Raw genomic sequence first — 19,219 nt, 5'->3', positions numbered from 1 at the left:
TTAATTGAAGTATTTACGTTCGATTTGAGGTTTGGGAAAATGGATATATTATTGAATTTGGGAGTATTCAAGCCTTGTTAGAGCTGATTATCAGGTTTTATGAGTTAACTCTCCGGACCCTCGGGGTCGGGGAATTACATTTCACCTCTGTCTCTGCCCGTTTTGGCCATTGGGGATGGCACAACTCTACCACGGGGGTTAAACATGGTCTCTGCTTTGTGAGATGCTCTGTTTTGATGTGATGATGATGTTCAGGTTATGTCATGCCAAAGTACTCTAGGTTTTTTATGTCTTAAAACCATTGCTTTGTTACGTTTGAAAACATGTTTAGTTATGTATGATAACTCTGGAAAATATTTTGTTTTGCATACTATACTTTGTAAATGCTAATGTTTGCTCACTAGTATATGTCTTCTGCTTACTGAGTTGTTAATACCTCACCTCTTATCTCCACAATATTTTTCACATAATTTTCATAGTTTGGCTGGAGAACAAGAATAAAAAGTTTTTGCAAGGTGTGATGATCATAGAAGAATAAGTGTCTTTTGGTACTAGTATTTATTGGTTCATGTTTAATAGAGCTATTGTTTTCGGTTATTTTGGTATGTTAAGTTATGGATATTTTTGAGTCTTTAGTGAGTTTTTAATTTATTTTAATGAGGATTTTTTTTAGTGTGCGTATGAAGGAATATGGATATTTGTGTTGAATATTTTATGGAGTTTCAGGATTATTTATAGTTGTGATATTGGAGTTGATATTAACTAATAAGAGCTAACACTCTAGAGCCCGGGACTGGGCGTTACAGTTAACCCCCAAACAACATCTTGTTTTGTCTACAGCGCTAAACTGACATACAATACATATACCCGGACATTGTAGTCTTTTGGTTCTAGAAAAGCTCTCTTCAACTCCTAAAATGCCCCCAACCCTAATCCTCATATGTTTTTTCTCACCTCGGATAGTAAAGCTTTAATCATTGAAATTATCCTTTAAAAGCACAATGGCATTTTGGTTGTTTCTCGAGCGAGTAGGGGCATTTCAATGACAAACAAACAGAAGAAACTAAAATCCCCTCGAAAATCACGTACAACTTCACATACTCTAATACGCATGATCCGTTCGTTGCTCTTTTATTTCTAGTATAAATAAAATACAAGCATATGCATGCAGCACGCAGCGAGTGAACTTACATTTTCAGTCAATCATTCGAAATGGCTTTGAAACTAACAAATTTGGCAACTCAGCTGTTGTTTCTAGCCACATTGCTCGTCCCAACAGCTTTATGCCATGCCAACCAGACTGTGGCATCGGATCCAGAATCAAACCTAGACGCATGGATTGCGCTAAACATGAAAGAGTACGAGGATGCTTCAAAGCACACCCTTTTCAACAACGCCCTAATCGCATCCCTTAGCAAAGCTCCAATGAAGATCATCAAGGTCAGAAAAGATGGTGCTGGAGATTTCAAGACGGTGACCGACGCCGTTGAGAGCATTCCGTCAGGAAATACAGACCGAGTGATTATATATATTGCTGGCGGTAATTACAAAGAAAAGGTAGTCGTCGATAGGTCGAAGCCCTTCGTGACGTTCTATGGGAAACCGGGCAATATGCCTACCATAACGTATGACGGTACAGCAAAGAAATACGGAACCTGGGAAAGCGCCACTGTGGCCATTGAGTCTGACAACTTCATGGCAGTCAATATTATCTTTGTGGTGCGTTTTTGCTTTTCTTTTCTTTTCTTTTATTTTCTTAGCAAATATTATAAAACGTTTGTTTATAATACTATCTGTTTTGTGGATGGTGTTTACAGAATTCATCTCCAAAGCCAGATCCCAGAAAATCCGATGGACAGGCAGTGGCATTGAGGATATCAGGGGACATGGCAGCATTCTACAGTTGCAAGTTCATAGGATTCCAAGACACCTTGTGTGATGACCGGGGTAGGCATTTGTTTCAGAGCTGCTACATCGAAGGGAGTGTTGATTTCATATTTGGAAATGGAAAATCCCTCTACAGGGTAAGCTGCAAAAAATACCAAGCCATCCATATTTCTAGAGTAGCCTGCTAATAATTTCTCATCTTATATATGTATGTATTAAGTTAAGAATGTATAAATATGCAGGACACCACCATAAAATCGGTTGCAGAGAATTTGGGTGTGATCGCAGCACAAGATATGAATGGCCAATCAGGGGACAGCGGGTTTGTATTCGTCCATTGCAAGATACAGGGGACTGGCGATATGTACCTTGGTCGAGCATGGAAGGAGACATCTCGGGTTGTGTTTGCCTATACATACATGGGCAGTAACATCAATAGTGGCGGTTGGATGAAGTCTCAGCACCAAAAGTAGGCATCCGATTACCCATCAATAGTGCAGTTTTCTTCAACATTTTCTTCGTGTTATTAATTCACAAAGGTATGGCGTATTAACATGATTGCATGATACATTGTAGGAATGTGTTTTATGGAGAGTACCAATGCTCGGGCCCAGGGTCAAGTGCCTCCAACCGCAAATTTGGAAAGACTCTTTCTGACGATCAAGTAAAGCCCTTCTTGAGCACCACTTTCATCGGAGGAAGTCAATGGCTTGTCCCAATTCCAAAGATTGGTTAAAAACTCATTACAATTTGCCAAATGCATAACGGCAACTTTTCTCTAACTGGATATAAACATCCAATACATTCATGTACAGTTGCATTTAATTTTCTCCTTTTCTAACATTATATTTACATTATTTATATCAGTATAAAGAGATAAATTCCATAATTACTATGATGTGATGCATGTATAGTATATTATATAAATATATTTTGTAAAATCCCAGTCCCGCACGGGTCGGAGAGTTACCTCCTAACACTTAAACTCATCTTTCAACAATATAAAAAAAATACTCCAAATTCTCAATATCATATAGAAAATTTGATTAAATCTAATTTCCTCAATATAACCAATTTTCCAAAATGCCAAGTCATTATAACACAATAAAACTTCTTAATAAAAATCGACAATACTCATAAAAACTTCTTATGCTTGAACCACTACACTTAAATCATCTCACCCAATGCCTCATAATCTTGATCCTCAGCTGAACCATCATAATATCTGAAAAATATTGTGGAGATAAGGGATGAGTTATCAACAACTCAGTAAGCAGAGAGCATATACTAGCATGAAAACATGAGCAGTTATAACGTTCAATATGCAGAACAAAACATTTTCTTTCGGAATGCATAGACAACATTTTTACTTTTGGAATACATAAACAAAACTTGATACAAAACATCAGAGCGAAATTTTCAGAAAAACAAACTTGTTCTCAAAAAGAAAATCCTTTGGCATTTCCAAACTGAAACATTATATTCATGTCATTTCATAGCATCACATCGGGACAAATACCATGTTTAACCCCCGTGGTAGGGTTATAAACTACCATTATACCCGTGGCTGGGCCGTATACCATGTTTCACCCAAGTGGTAGGGTTATAAACCACCATTATACCCGTGGCTGGGCCGTATTCCATGTTTCACTCCCGTGGTAGGGTTATAAACTACCATTATACCCGTGGCTGGCCCTTAACAGAAACAGAACGGAACATCATCGGAAACAGATCACATTCAGATACAGAATCAGAACTTCATGCCAAGGTTTTCAGATAACACATCATATTAAAACAAAATACTAAATCGCCTCAGATCATTTCACATGTTCGAAATAAACAGAAACAAAACATCAATAGCAAAAATTTTAGATTTTCATATTCGCTCTTTTTACATAATTCAGAAACAAAATGCATAAAATCAGCTCATGTCTACACCAGTCATGACAGAAAATACTTTCTCTTATATAGAATTTATGCATATGCAGAACAAACATTTGAGGTTGTTTTCAGATTTATTTTCAGAAACAAATATGCATATTTTTCAAAGTCAACCTCTTTTCATTTCTTTTATGCAAAATCTAGTATATGAACCCCGCTTACCTGGACTTCTTAAGTACTATTCTGAATCTTTCCACAATCATGCTGAATGAATGTCAATCGTCACCTATACAAAACACTAAGCGTTACTAAATTTCTAAAAGGACTTGCTAAAATTCTCCGTTTACTTCAAATTCATACTACGGAAATAGTTTTGACAACTATCTAGTTATCAGAAATCTAATAATTATATTATCATTAAAAAAAATAGTCTTGAAATATTATAAAATAATTTTATCAAATATGGAAAAACAACTCAGATTCATTTCAAAAATTAGTTTAATCATATTTAAAACTCATATCTTTATAAACTATTATAAACACGATAGTTTAATACTGCCAACATATAATGTAGTAGGAGATTCATAACTTTCTTAAGCAATAGAAATTCATAAAATATTATGAATCATATCTAATTTAAAAACCTAAGGACTTGTATCATATAATCGGCTCAGTGTTTAAAAAAACAGATTAAGTACTTCTAATTTACAACTTAATAATATAGTTATATCAAATTCACCCCCGTGGTAGGGTTATAAACCACCATTATACCCGTGGCTGGGCCTTAACAGAAACAGAACGGATTTCATCGAAAATCCGGTTACAATCATAGACAGAATCAGAACATCATGCCAAGATTCTCAGATGATACCTCATATCAAAACAAAACGTTGAAAGGCTTCAGATCATTTCACATGTTCGAGATAAACATAAACAAAATATTCTCATTTGTTCATAACAAAACTTCCAGATTTTCATATTCGCTCTTTTACATAGTTCAGAAATAAAGTACACAAAACTTGCTCATGTCTACACTAGTCATGACAGAAAAACATTTTCCCTTATATAGAATTTATGCATATGCAGAATAAACATTTGAGGTTGTTTTCAGATCATCTCTTTCAAAAATAAACACATTTATTCTCAAAGTCAACCTCCTTTCATTTATTTTATGCAAAACTAGTATATAAACCCCGCTTACCTGACTTCTTCGTATTATCAACACCTTGAGCCGGAACTCTAATAGTAACACCACCTAAACAAAAGAACATATATCCAACATTTAATAACCAATCTAGTAGTCTGCTATTTAATGAATAATAATTCAAAACAGTCCCTTCACAACTCCATAACTATCTAACAATTAAATCCGAACAACTCTCTTCAAACCATTCGCAATTGAAACCCAAAACATCCACACCTTCTAATAATACCAACCGACTATAATCATTTCCAAAATCAACCACAGCAACTCTAATAATTAAAACATAATCCAATCCAAACTTCGCTTCCAAACTTCGAATAAAACCATTTCAGTGCACGCATCAATACTCTACTCATTCAACAATTCAAAACTTGTAGAAAAATTCAATACCACTAGTTCCAAAACACCCGTCATTTCACACCAAAAAGTCTCAAGTAATACTTCAAAAACCGACTCACAAAACACCCAAAATTATACTCCTCAACCTCCATAATTCCAATACACTTCACTGTTTCAGCAATTAAAACAACAACTAAAAAAAAATAAACGCTCAAAAATTCATCTACTGAAATTACTAATGGTCTGCGCATAGAGGAAGAAAAATAAGTCTAAGTGTGATGCACGGTCAACCAACCAGTGCGTGCGTGAAACAGACAAACGAAGGAAAGGGAAAAATTAGTTACCGAAAGGAAATAAATTCAAGCGCCCAGACTTGATGCCCACGGACTACTTCGAAGAACTAAAGAAAACCGAGACCCACGGAGATGGAAATATCCAGTAACTGCAGACCGAGATGCAAAACGAAGGAAAAATCAGCGGAAGGAGAAGAAAACAATGAGAACCCGATTGAGAAATCTGTAAAGAAATGAGTAAAAACCGAACCTTGAGTGTGAAAGGAGATGATAAGCAACCGCTAGAGTCGTGGGTTGGTGCGCACGGGGGAGAGAGATCCGGAAATGCAGAGCAGAGGGGAAGGCAACGCGAAGAAGAAAAACAGTGCAAGGGAATTAATCCCTTCACCCAAACGACGCCGTTCGGTCTCACTAAAACCACTCATGAGCTGGGCTTCTCCAACGGGCTGGGCCTCACCAACGGGCTGGGCCTAAGCCCGGTTATTACATTCTCCCCCCCTTAAAAAAATTCCGTTCTCGGAATTTGCCACAAGCTATTAGGATCGTCGTCGAACAATTGTGGGTACTTGACTTGCATTTCCTTTTCTAATTCCCAAGAGGCTTCACTGATAGCATGATTATTCCATACCACCTTAACCAATGGAATAGTCCGATTACGTAACACTTGTTCTTTTCTCTCTACAATCCGCAACGGCTCTTCTGTATAAGTCAGATCTTCCTGAAAATGAAGAGGCTCGTAATCAATAACGTGAGTGGGATCAGGAACATACTTCCTCAGCATAGATACATGAAATACATTGTGTACACTTGAGAGCGCGGGTGGTAGGGCTACTCTGTAAGCCACTGGTCCAATCCGATCAAGAATCTCAAATGGTCCGATGTACCTAGGGCTCAACTTACCCTTCTTTCCAAACCTCATAACCCCTCTCATGGGTGCAATCCTCAAGAATACCTTAACCCCAACCTCAAACTCCAATTGGCGACGACGGTTATCTGCATAGCTCTTCTGCCGACTCTGAGCCGCTCTCATTCTAGCTCGAATGGTCTCAATCTTCTCTGCTGTCTTCTGTATGATTTCTGGACCCAAAATTTGTCTTTCGCCCACTTCGTCCCAATATAACGGAGATCTACACTTCCTACCATAAAGTGCCTCATAAGGTGCCATCTCAATACTAGCCTGGTAACTGTTATTATAAGCAAACTCGACCAAAGGCAAGTGCCGAATCCAAGTCCCCTTAAAATCCAGCATACAAGCTCTCAACATGTCTTCCAAAATTTGAATGGTCCTTTCCGACTGACCATCTGTTTGTGGGTGAAACGCCGTGCTGAAATTTAACTTAGTGCCCATGGCCTCTTGTAAGCTTCGCCAAAATTTCGAAGTGAAACGCGGATCTCTATCCGACACCATGGACACAGGTACCCCATGCAACCTCACTATTTCCTGTATATAAAGCTCGGCTAGTTTCTCCAACTTATAAGAAACTTTGATAGGTACAAAATGAGCTGTCTTCGTCAAACGGTCTACTATCACCCAAATTGCATCTTGTCCGGTCGGTGCCCGTGGAAGACCTGTAACAAAGTCCATGGAAATATGCTCCCATTTCCATTCTGGAATCTGAAGTGGTTACAACAACCCTGCTGGTCGTTGGTGTTCTACTTTCACCTGTTGACATGTTAAGCACTGTGCCACAAATTGAGCAATCTCTCTCTTCATGCCCTCCCACCAAAAAGAATCTTTCAAATCTCGATACATTTTCGTACTACCCGGGTGGACTGTGTAAGGAGAGCGGTGCGCTTCTTCAAGGATAAGTCTTTTTATTACAACACTGTCCGGCACACAACATCTGTTTCCAAACCTTAATACTCCATCTTCAGAAATATTAAACTCAGGTTTATCCCCCTTTTCTACTTCTTCAAATAATCTTACCAACTTAGAATCTTCTTTTTGGGCGAGCTTTATTCTGTCTATCAAAGCTGGTTGAACTATTAAACTGGCTATTAATGCCTGCTGGTCACCCACGACTACCTCAATACTGGCTCTTTCCAGGTCCATTAATAAGTGGGGTTGAGTGGTAAGAGTTGCAATTACTGGTCCCACCGGCTTCCTGCTAAGTGCATCAGCTACAACATTAGCTTTGCCTGGATGGTAATTAATGTTGCAGTCATAGTCCTTGACTAGTTCGAGCCATCTCCTCTGTCTCATATTCAGTTCTTTCTGAGTGAAGAAGTATTTCAAACTCTTGTGATCCGTGTAGATTTCGCACCTTTCACCATATAAATAATGCCTCCAGATTTTAAGTGCAAAGACAACGGCGGCCAACTCCAAATCATGTGTTGGGTAATTTTGTTCATATGTCTTCAGTTGCCGAGAAGCGTATGCTATTACTTTCCCATGCTGCATCAAAACACATCCCAAACCCAATCGTGAAGCGTCACTATAAACCACAAATCCTCCTCTTTCGCTAGGGACTGTTAGAACTGGAGCTGTCACCAATCTCTTCTTCAATTCCTGGAAGCTTTCCTCACAATTTTCAGTCCAAACATACTTGTTGTTCTTCCTTGTGAGGGCGGTAAGGGGAACCGCTATTTTTGAGAAATTGTCTATAAAACGACGGTAATAACCAGCCAAACCCAAGAAGCTCCTGACTTCATGCACATTGGTTGGTTGAGTCCAGTTAACTATTGCTTCAATCTTCCCGGGGTCTACAGAAATGCCATCCCTTGAGACTACATGTCCCAAAAATGCAATAGACTCGAGCCAAAATTCACACTTTTTCAACTTGGCAAATAATTTCTTATCCCTGAGTGTCCCTAGTACTTGTCTCAGATGGTCTTCGTGTTCAGCTTTACTCTTGGAGTAGATTAATATATCATCAATAAACACCACTACAAATTTATCCAGAAACTCATGAAATACTCGATTCATCAAGTCCATAAATATTGCTGGGGCATTGGTTAAACCAAAAGGCATGACTAAAAATTCATAGTGGCCATACCTGGTCCTGAAAGCTGTCTTAGGCACATCCTCCGCCTTGATTTTAAATTGATGATAACCCGATCTGAGATCAATTTTAGAAAACACCTGCGCACCCTGCAACTGATCAAATAAATCATCGATGCGGGGCAACGGATATTTATTCTTTATGGTCACTCGATTCAGTTCCCTGTAGTCTATACACATCCTCATTGTCCCATCCTTCTTCTTCACAAACAAGACTGGAGCTCCCCAAGGCGACACACTAGGTCTAATGAAACCTTTGTCTAACAAGTCTTGCAACTGTTCTTTGAGCTCGGCTAACTCTGATGGCGCCATTCGATAAGGGGCTTTGGAAAGAGGCGCTGTGCCTGGTGCTAATTCAATAGCAAACTCTACCTCCGCTCAGGCGGTAATCCAGACAAATCTTCAGGAAAAACTTCTGGATATTCCCTCACAATAGGAATCTCTTCAAGTTTCAATTCTTCCTTTGGTTCATCCACCACAAAGGCCAAAAACCCTTGACACCCATCACGTAAAAGCTTGTCAACCTGAAAAGCAGAAATAACTGATGGAGAGGTACGCACTCTAGAACCCATAAACCGAAGTTCCTCCTCTTTCGGAAACTTGAACACCACTTCCCTTTTAAAACAATCAATACTAGCATAACTGGAAGTTAACCAATCCATCCCCAAAATCACATCAAACCCAGTCATAGGAAAGACTATCAGGTTAGCTGGCATTTCCTTCCCGCTAATAGTTATTGGACACTTGAGTAAAATCTTGTTACAAGTCACTATATCACCAGTTGGGGTAGAGACCCTCAAATTGTAGTCCATCTCATCAGCAACAATGGGGCACAACTTAACATAATCCATAGAAATAAATGAGTGGGTAGCCCCCGAGTCAAATAAAACAATAGCCTTATTGAGGAATAAGGGAACAATTCCTGGTTACGTCATTTAATCCAAAGAGATAATAAGACAAATATTCCTTAATTCTCAACAAAGAAATTTTTAAGAGATGGTTAGAGAATTATACCTGTGATGACATCCTCCTTGTCCTCAGCTTCTCCCGGTGTCAAAGCAAATACCCGAGCAGGTACAGTCCTCCGCTGATTGTTGCCTTGATTAATCGGCCTAAAGTTTTGGGGTGGGTTGGGCCTTCTGTTGTCCTCCGCAAGCAATGGACATTCTCTAATGAAATGCCCATCCTTACCGCATTTGAAACATGAACCCACTTCCTTCCTGCACTCTCCATGGTGTATGCGGTTACAGAACTTACAAGGGTTAGGTGTATGATTTCCCTGTATCTGCCTCTGACTTGAACTGCTCCCCTCATTTCTCTTTTTCCATTGCCCTTGATCCGAACTAGGAAATCCTTGTGGAGCAGCTCTCTTCCTCTGTTCTTGCAATTCAGCACCCCTCTTAAGATTCTGTTCCGCTAGCATCGCCTTGTGTACTAATTCTGAAAAATTCTGAATCTGTAAGATCATCACCCGCTCATAAATCCTGTAGTTCAAGCCTTCTTCAAACTTCCTAGTCTTTTTCTCCTCATCGGGAATCAAGTATGCGGCGAAACGTGATAATTCCGCAAACCTTGCAGCATACTGGCGCACAGTCATGGTTCCCTGCACCAAGTTGGTGAACTCTCGGGCTCTAGCATCCCTATCTGCCTTAGGGAAGAATCGATCGAAGAAACTCTGCTTGAATTGAGCCCAAACAATTACTCCAATCCCCTCAGCTTCCCTGATAATTTTCTCAGAATTCCACCACCTCTTTGCTTCTCCAGATAATTTGAAGGCTGCAAACTTGACTTTTTGCTGATCGGTACACTCCAAAACACCAAATATTTCTTCAATGTCTTGTATCCAATCTTCCGCAGCATTCGCATTGCCTCTTCCATCAAAGGTGGGAGGATGCGTTCGATTAAATTGTTCGAACGTGCACCCCCCACCATTGTCGTCTTCATTCAAATCTTCAAGAGTTCGAACTCTACGACGAGCAGCCATCCTGAAAGTCTACACTCGGTGAAACGTTCTAAATAAAAGAAAAACGAAAATACCAGGTAAATAGAAATATATAAGAGGATAAATGAAATAGGCATATAAACACATATACATATATATATCTATATAAATCAGATAACTATGCAAATCTGACATCACTTAATACACACGTATATCACTAAAATCTATAACCTCAAAGTTCCAAATTCAATTTCTAACATCAGCCAAATTTAAAACCTCAAATCCCATCAAAATCAATCTTAATGTTCTTGTAACTCAAACTTAAATATCCACATGACAATCCTTATAATCCTCCAATTCCTATTTTGAAATTTACACATCCTATGAACCCACAGATATCTAAACCTCCAAGGTCTACAGTATGCAGAATTCAAACCTGTCTCTGATACCAACTGTAACGCCCCGACCCCGAGGGTCCAGAGAGTTAACTCATAAACCTGATAATCAGCTCTAACAAGGCTAGAGTACTCCCAAAATCAATAATATATCCATTTTCTCAAAACTCAAATCGAACGTAAATACTTCAATTAAACACATCAAATAGTTCATTTATCCAATATTCAATCCAAATAACCCAAATATAATCAACTCTTCTTCTTGTCTCAAATAACAACTAAAAATAATAAAACATTAACATAAATCTCCATAAACCGTCTAAATCGATTGAAGCAACTTAAGAAAATAATTAGTCTCTAACACCAACACTAGTAACATGAGATATCCAACCACAAATCAGGGCTAATCTTCTCCATAGACTCTAATACTGATCCTCAGCTGAACCATCGATGTCATCTGAAATATTATGAAGATTAACGGGGTGAGTTATCAACAACTCAGCAAGCAAGGAGTATATACCAGCATGTAAACATGAGCATTTATAACATTTGATAAGCCGAACAAAACATTTACTTTCAGAATGCAGAAACAAAACTTTTACAAAACATTAGAGCGAAGTTTTCAGAAAATAAACTTATTCCAAAAAGAACTTCCGTTGGCATTTCTAAACTGAAACATTATAATCTTATCTCATCTCTTAGCATCACATCGGGACAATACCATGTTTAACCCCCGTGGTAGGGTTATAAACCACCATTATACCCGTGGCTGGGCCATTTTCCATGTTTCACCCCCGTGGTAGGATTATAAACCACCATTATACCCGTGGCTGGGCCTTAACAGAAACAGAACGGATTTCATCGAAAATCCGGTTACAATCATATACAGAATCAGAACATCATACCAAGATTCTCAGATGATACCTCATATCAAAACAAAACATTGAAAGGCTTCAGATCATTTCACATGTTCGAGATAAACATAAACAAAATATTCTCATTTGTTCATAACAAAATTTCCAGATTTTCATATTCGCTCTTTTACATAGTTCAGAAATAAAGTACACAAAACTTGCTCATGTCTACACTAGTCATGACAAAAAAAACATTTTCCTTATATAGAATTTATGCATATGCAGAATAAACATTTGAGGTTGTTTTCAGATCATCTCTTTCAAAAATAAACACATTTATTCTCAAAGTCAACCTACTTTCATTTATTTTATGTAAAACTAGTATATAAACCCCGCTTACCTGATTTCTTCGAATTATCAACACCTTGAGCCGGAACTCTAATAGTAACACCACCTAAACAAAAGAACATATATCCAATATTTAATAACCAATCTAGTAGCCTGCTATTTAATGAATAAAAAATCAAACAGTCCCTTCACAGCTCCATAACTATCTAACAATTAAATCCGAACAACTCTCTTCAACCCATTTGCAATTGAAACCCAAAACATCCACACCTTTTAATAATACCAACCGACTATAATCATTTCCAAAATCAACCACAGCAACTCTAATAATTAAAACATAATCCAATCCAAACTTCGCTTCCAAACTTCGAATAAAACCATTTCAGTGCCCGCATCAATACTCTACTCATTCAACAATTCAAAACTTGTAGAAAAATTCAATACCACTAGTTCCAAAAGACCCGTCATTTCACACCAAAAAGTCTCAAATAATACTTCAAAAACCGACTCACAAAACACCCAAAATTATACTCCTCCACCTCCATAATTCCAATACACTTCACTGTTTCAGCAATTAAAACAACAACTAAAAAAAAATAAACGCTCAAAAATTCATCTACTGAAATTACTAATGGTCTGCGCATAGAGGAAGAAAAATAAGTCTAAGTGATGCACGGTCAACCAACCAGTGCATGCGTGAAACAGACAAACGAAGGAAAGGGAAAAAAATTAGTTACCGAAAGGAAAAATAAATTCAAGCGCCCAGACTTGATGCCCACGGACTACTTCGAAGAACTAAAGAAAACCGAGACCCACGGAGATGGAAATATCCAGTAACTGCAGACCGAAAATGCAGAACGAAGGAAATCAGCGGAAGGAGAAGAAAACAGTGAGAACCCGATTGAGAAGTCTGCAAAGAAATGAGTAAAAACCGAACCTTGAGTGTGAAAGGAGATGATAAGCAACCGCTGGAGTCGTGGGTTGGTGCGCACGGTTGAGAGAGATCCGGAAATGCAGAGCAGAGGGGAAGGCAACGCGAAGAAGAAAAACAGTGCAAGGGAATTAATCCCTTCACCCAAGCGACGCCGTTCGGTCTCACTAAAACTACTCAAGGGCTGGGCTTCTCCAATGGGCTGGGCCTCACCAACGGGCTGGGCCTAAGCCCGGTTATTACACTTAGAATCCTGTGGAAAACATTCTATTCATTCAACTTGCAATAGGAGCAAAATGCGATGATTTTCTGTTTCATGAATTAGGAGCAGTACTTACCACAAGCCCATTCCGTGAAATCCGGTATTTTCATACAAGAACCCGGGGAAGATTGACAATGTCAACACGTATATAAGAAACAAGTCAATTGCATAATCTATATTCTGGAAGAACAGTAGTTTATTGCTCAAGCGCTGCTGGTGTTTTGTGTCATCTTCATCCTGTGAAAATTTCTAAAACATTCAAGAGACCTTAATCTCAAAAATTCGCTAAACATGATGTATTATGAGGTTAAAGAAAAGTTGCAGTACTCCTTCTCCTTGGTTTGTGTTTTTCTGGATTCCAGCAGCAGCAAGGTCAGCGGATACAGTTTTCGATCCTTCTGAGGCTGCCTTTGAGCGATAGTACTTCACTATTGGCAACTTAGGGAAGACCATCGCATAAAGAAGAATACACAAAAACACAAAGAACGTGGACATCGCCAGGAATAACACTGGAAAAGAAAGATTTCTTTTGTAATCATCGAAAGAGTTTCAGATATTTTCATTTTATTTTATTTCTCAGTACTTAAAACAATGAACACCAAAGTAATGAAATTGCGAAAGAAAATTTGTCGATTGTTAAAAAAAACAGGGAGTAAACCTACTAGCTCCCTTGCGAAGCCCGTTCTGAGATTTCTCAAAGGCTGCTTTTGTGATTAGCCTCAAAGCAGAGGACAGAGCCCCTGACGCGGCGAGACCAGCAAGGAAGGACTGCAGAAGAAACAAAATGGACGTCTTAAATTAGGTTGAGCAGATGAAAACAAAGACAGAGCATGCAGTTAAAAATAAGTCTTAAGAATACAAACCTGAATGAATTCAGGACACATGAAAGATAGGTCTCCAACCATTCCACCTTGAACATGGGCATGTGCAACTCCAAAACAAGCAGAAAGCAAACATATACCAACAAAAGGTCCAATTCCACCTTTCCCGAATGTGGCTAAATCCAACTGTATCTCACCAAACATATATTGGAATCATCAAGAAAAATCAGAATTTGGTACAGTATGAATTGCAAAGCTCAGATGGCAAAACTCGAGAGCAAAAAACTTGGGAAGATCTTTACTTACAACTAAGACCAACAAAGTACTTGCGAAGAAAAGAGTGTATCCAAATAAATTGCGCCACCTAGTATTGATCTTTGACTCGTTGTATGCCAGTATTGCCATTGTTCCAAGCGCGAATGGTTGATAAACGAGTGTAAGTACTCGTGAAGGATGGTATTTCTTGTGAGGAGAGGGAAAACTTCATTTGTTAATTCATCTTATTATCAAGAAAGCTAATTAAGTACAGGATGACATTAAGTGCATTAATGAGAAATTAGTGCCTCCATTCCAACACTCCCGGCATTTTTTTTCCCAGATCTGCACAATCTTACTTCTATTCTCGCTTCCAGATTATAGTTTTCTGTCTTTTTAAAGGTCATATACGATGTGAATTCCTAAACCAAGGCAGAAAATTGGGATGATTCCTCTCTCGGTCGAGACCACCTTAATTTATCATTCTCATACAGTATCAAAGTTGAATTACAACAAGCAAGTTCTTTACTTTTTCCTTGCCTCAAAAGATAAAAGCCCTTGATACTGTGTATCTACATAAAGTAAGCATGAGCTACTTACCTGGAATAGTTGATAGTAGTAGTCTCCAATTGTCAGCATACTGTTCCATGCAACAAGGGACCCCAGCCCAAGAACAAAACAAACCAACATTGCTTTATACTTTCCCTGCTTATAATTACAGATGTTGATTCTACATTAGTATAACTTGTTCTTAATTGTCATAAACTCAACTGATCATCAGTATCTTCCTCTCGAATGAAACAGTGTTCTAGTACAAACCTCAAGCCTCATTGGAGCCTCGATTTCATTAGCAACAGTCATGGCTATTCTCCCTCTTCAAGACTGCAAATAGTACTTGTACTAAAAATGGTCCAATGGAAGTGCTTGACTATGCTCCATTTGCTTTCATGGTTGTGGGTCTTTTGAGTAGCAACCAATAGCTGCGATTCCAAGAATAAGAACTTCAAAAAATATTCGAACAGATACACGAATTGTTTTAAGAGCGCAGGAGGGAGGAATAAATTACCCAAATTCTCACTCTTCAATGGATGAAAACAGAATACTTTAACATGTTCTGTGAGAAAATGTTAAAGCACTCATGAGGTCTTGACTCAACACGGGGAGCAAAATGATGTATTATACAGTTCAGAATGAGTAAAATAAAGAAACCCCATTGATAGTACAGAAGCAGAGAAGTGTGCTTTTCTTTTATTGCAAGAATGGGAGGTGGACTGCAAAGTCTGAGCAAATATGGGTGTGGCAATGTGGGCCATTGAATATAAGAGATTCCTTGTACTTTTAAAGAAAAAGTGGAAAGTGTGTTACACGTCAGTTACTTCAACAATGGGAGACCCCAGCTACACTGGGCTTAGATTGGATAATAAGAGTTAGTAGTGGGCCCGGCCCATGGGTTAAGTGTTGGCTGGTGGACATTTATTTTAATTACAAGTTAATGTTGATGCTAGGGCTTGAGCCCATTAGTTAGTACATGCAAGTGAGTATTTGTAGTGATGTTGGATTCACTCGGAAGGAGATCAGAACCTGTTATTCAATTTGTTAGTCTGTTTCATCTATGGAGGAGCTCCCCTCGAAGAGAGCATTATCTTTTCTTATGGAATACATATGAATTTCTCATCAGATTGGTTGCATTTTATTATTTTCTTATTTTGATCTATTACAAGTGGTATCCAGAGCCAGTCTTTCCTCGGATCGGCTGCATTATCAATCTATGGAAATAGAAAAAATTATTTCATCCTTACTCAACATGAGAGACCAAGTCGAACAATCACAACGACGTTTGGATGTGATTTTGCAGACAGTTAAAGATGTTAAGAACAATCTTGATGATTTTCAGCACAACTTCAACGAAGATTTCTCAAATCTGGAAAGGCAACTTTATGCTCTGCAAGAAGAGGAAAAATACGCAACAACGATGCAAGAAGAAAAGAAATTAAAGGAACATTGGAACAACTTCAATGTAAACTTGAACTATCTAGAGTCCCCCAAACTGCGAATTACAAGACGAAGAACAAGCAGCGCGATTGATTCCTGATGCTGAAATTATCAAAAGTGAACTCAACATTCCCAGGGATGATACTCATCGAGATAGAGGGTACCATCAAGCTGTGTATGTGGGAATTTTTGCGGACATCACTCAGGTTTCAAGAGGGTTGTGGATTTTTGACCCTGGTATTCGCCCTCCAAGTCAGATTCATCCACTGTTCCAAATGGGAACCCCCTATCCAAACCACATCACCTTCTCACAAACCCGCATAGGATGGATCCGCTTGAAGGGGCATAACTCCTACTTGAAGCCCGGGGAGCGCCATATCTGGAGGAATTTACCGGCAAAGACTGCGATGATGCGGGACCTGCAGGGGCTGAAGGCGAGCTCATTCACTAGATGCTTGAAGGAGATGCGGTGGAGGGCAACGTGCCGATGGAGGTTGATGAGGAGGCAACGGTTGTTGCTGTTAGCGATGAGGAAGAAAATGCCATATGGGGAGACGATAAGGTGGCAGATGTCGGAGGAAGATTGGACTGGGGATCATCTTCTTCTTGCGGTTCATGTGGATTGCAGCGTCTTTAACCCAGTCATGGCGATCCATTTTGTTAGAAATATAGCCCCTGATTTTGCCGATAAGGAATTAGAGAATGAGTTTTTCTACATTAGATGTGCTTTCATTGTGAATTGCAAATCCTTCATGGAGAAGTTCCCAGAAGTTGCTGAAACCCAAAAGGCACTGGAAGTTCTCGATATCTTAAGGCGGTGGGAGTCGATGAAGACAACGCCATGCATGGACAAGCAGAGAATGGATCTGTCATGTGGATTGCTGGCGACGCAGAACAAGGACTTCATCGTAGCATCATCGCTAGGCACTCCATCTTCAACAGAGTCTCATATCACAGTCCCAACCGTCCCAAAAAAATCACAAGCCCCTGTTTGCTCTGTTTCGCAGTGGAGTCCTGATTTTGTTTCTCATCTTTTCATTGCATGGGATGAAGATAATTCACCTACGGTGGGTTTGTCCGCTCGGCTTCGAAGGGTTGGGCTTCAACCAAAAAAATGCACATACTCTTTTGTTACAAAAGCTTGTGGTCAGTGCTTGAGTGTTGGAGAAAGTGGGACGATGCAATCAGTGTATATAGGAAATACCTTTTCGAGAATTTATGCAGCTGATGGCTGGAAACTTGATACGACAATCATATTTCCAGAGAGTCATCTTTTTCAAAGACTATTTACTCCTTCTCTAGCCCGAAGATATGAAGAATTCTATCAAGAGTATGGTGTCAAATTCTTGAAGGGTGTCTCCATTAAAAACTTAGAAGTTGGTTTTGATGGACGTGTAGCTGCTTTCAAACTGGGTAAGAAGTCTTTCGCTCCTCTTGTTCTTGATATATTGTTGCTGAGAGGTTTTGTAAGCTATGGGGGAGGGGAAATATACATGGGTTTGCAAGTTTTAGGAGACGCGAAAATCGCCCATCAACTGCTTGTTTTTTTGCCACTCAATGTTGTTTTTAAGCCCTTTGATAAAGGAAGGAAAAAATACTCCTTCGATTTAGCTCTCCAGGAACGCACCTCTAGTATGAACTATGAGGGTCTTACGGAAGATCGTGAACGTGCTCTGCAGGAGCTTCTAATACACGTTGAGCCAATTGATAATGTGCATGATATGAAGAAACGTGGGGGTCCTGATATGGATTTACAAGAGCTTCCTCACAGTGACCCAAATATAAGGGACCTTGTTGAGGGGATCCTTAGAAAAGCCAACCACATGAATGTGGTAAATGTTAGTTCCACAGAAGCTATCTCTCTTTTGGGTGATGTTCGAAAGCAGATGACTCAAGCTTGTGAGTTAGTTGAGCTGCCACTAAGGCACTCTCAGCTTGTTAAATCAATTTGTGAGAAGCCAGATGTTGTGGCCTATGGGCGAGAAATTATGGGTTTCAAGGCCCGTATTGGTTATAGAAGTTTATCAGGCACTAGTGTGGCAAGTCCACATGTGTCCATTCTGCTTGGACCATTTGTCATCATTTGTTTGTATTGGCTTGCTGATTGGAAGGAATTGATGCGAGAAGCAGACTATGGTAGAGCTCAATATGTTGAAGATGAGCATAATGTGGACCAAGCGATTAGGGAGAAGGAGAATATGGAAAAGCTTTGCGTTAATTCCCAACTTAAGAAGAAGAAGCTTGTCTCATCTACAAAGAAAATGTTGAAGCATAACTGCACCTTGTGGACAAGGTGCTTTGAAGGGGGAGGGTTTGTTACACGTCAGTTACTTCAACAATGGGAGACCCCAGCTACACTGGGCTTAGATTGGATAATAAGAGTTAGTAGTGGGCCCGGCCCATGGGTTAAGTGTTGGCTGGTGGACATTTATTTTAATTACAAGTTAATGTTGATGTTAGGGCTTGAGCCCATTAGTTAGTACATGCAAGTGAGTATTTGTAGTGATGTTGGATTCACTCGGAAGGAGATCAGAACCTGTTATTCAATTTGTTAGTCTGTTTCATCTATGGAGGAGCTCCCCTCGAAGAGAGCATTATCTTTTCTTATGGAATACATATGAATTTCTCATCAGATTGGTTGCATTTTATTATTTTCTTATTTTGATCTATTACAAAGTGGCAGTGCTTGATGAATGAGTTTTGAGTTAACTTTATGAATAAAACTAGTATGAAAGAGGAGACAACCTGCAGACCAGTCCATCTGGTTATTGCAGAAAACCAGCCCTCTAATCAAAATGTGACACGTCAGCATGT

The 19,219-nt window shown here is 39.2% G+C and overlaps 3 protein-coding genes across 3 annotated transcripts; 1 reads left to right on the top strand and 2 right to left on the bottom strand.

Annotated features, from left to right (window-relative positions):
- Positions 1-1,212: 1,212 nt before the first annotated feature.
- LOC108999116 (putative pectinesterase 63) lies at positions 1,213-2,675 on the top strand. The gene is made up of 4 exons (XM_035695192.1): positions 1,213-1,719; positions 1,818-2,024; positions 2,130-2,356; positions 2,464-2,675. The coding sequence occupies exons 1-4, from the start codon at positions 1,213-1,215 to the stop codon at positions 2,621-2,623; spliced, it is 1,101 nt and encodes a 366-aa protein (XP_035551085.1). The 3' UTR covers positions 2,624-2,675.
- Positions 2,676-9,605: 6,930 nt separating this feature from the next.
- LOC118349672 lies at positions 9,606-10,073 on the bottom strand. The gene has a single exon (XM_035695191.1). The coding sequence runs from the start codon at positions 10,071-10,073 to the stop codon at positions 9,606-9,608; it is 468 nt and encodes a 155-aa protein (XP_035551084.1).
- A 3,545-nt stretch (positions 10,074-13,618) lies between these two features.
- LOC108990594 (equilibrative nucleotide transporter 3-like) lies at positions 13,619-15,504 on the bottom strand. The gene is made up of 7 exons (XM_035694451.1): positions 15,492-15,504; positions 15,233-15,393; positions 15,014-15,118; positions 14,465-14,620; positions 14,201-14,344; positions 14,000-14,105; positions 13,619-13,846 (listed from the first exon to the last, which is right to left on the bottom strand). The coding sequence occupies exons 2-7, from the start codon at positions 15,272-15,274 to the stop codon at positions 13,623-13,625; spliced, it is 777 nt and encodes a 258-aa protein (XP_035550344.1). The 5' UTR covers positions 15,275-15,393; positions 15,492-15,504; the 3' UTR covers positions 13,619-13,622.
- Positions 15,505-19,219: the final 3,715 nt, after the last annotated feature.

Source organism: Juglans regia, chromosome 10 (assembly GCF_001411555.2).
Source record: "Juglans regia cultivar Chandler chromosome 10, Walnut 2.0, whole genome shotgun sequence".
Classification (NCBI taxonomy): domain Eukaryota; kingdom Viridiplantae; phylum Streptophyta; class Magnoliopsida; order Fagales; family Juglandaceae; genus Juglans; species Juglans regia.
This window is presented reverse-complemented; position numbering and strand designations above follow the sequence as displayed.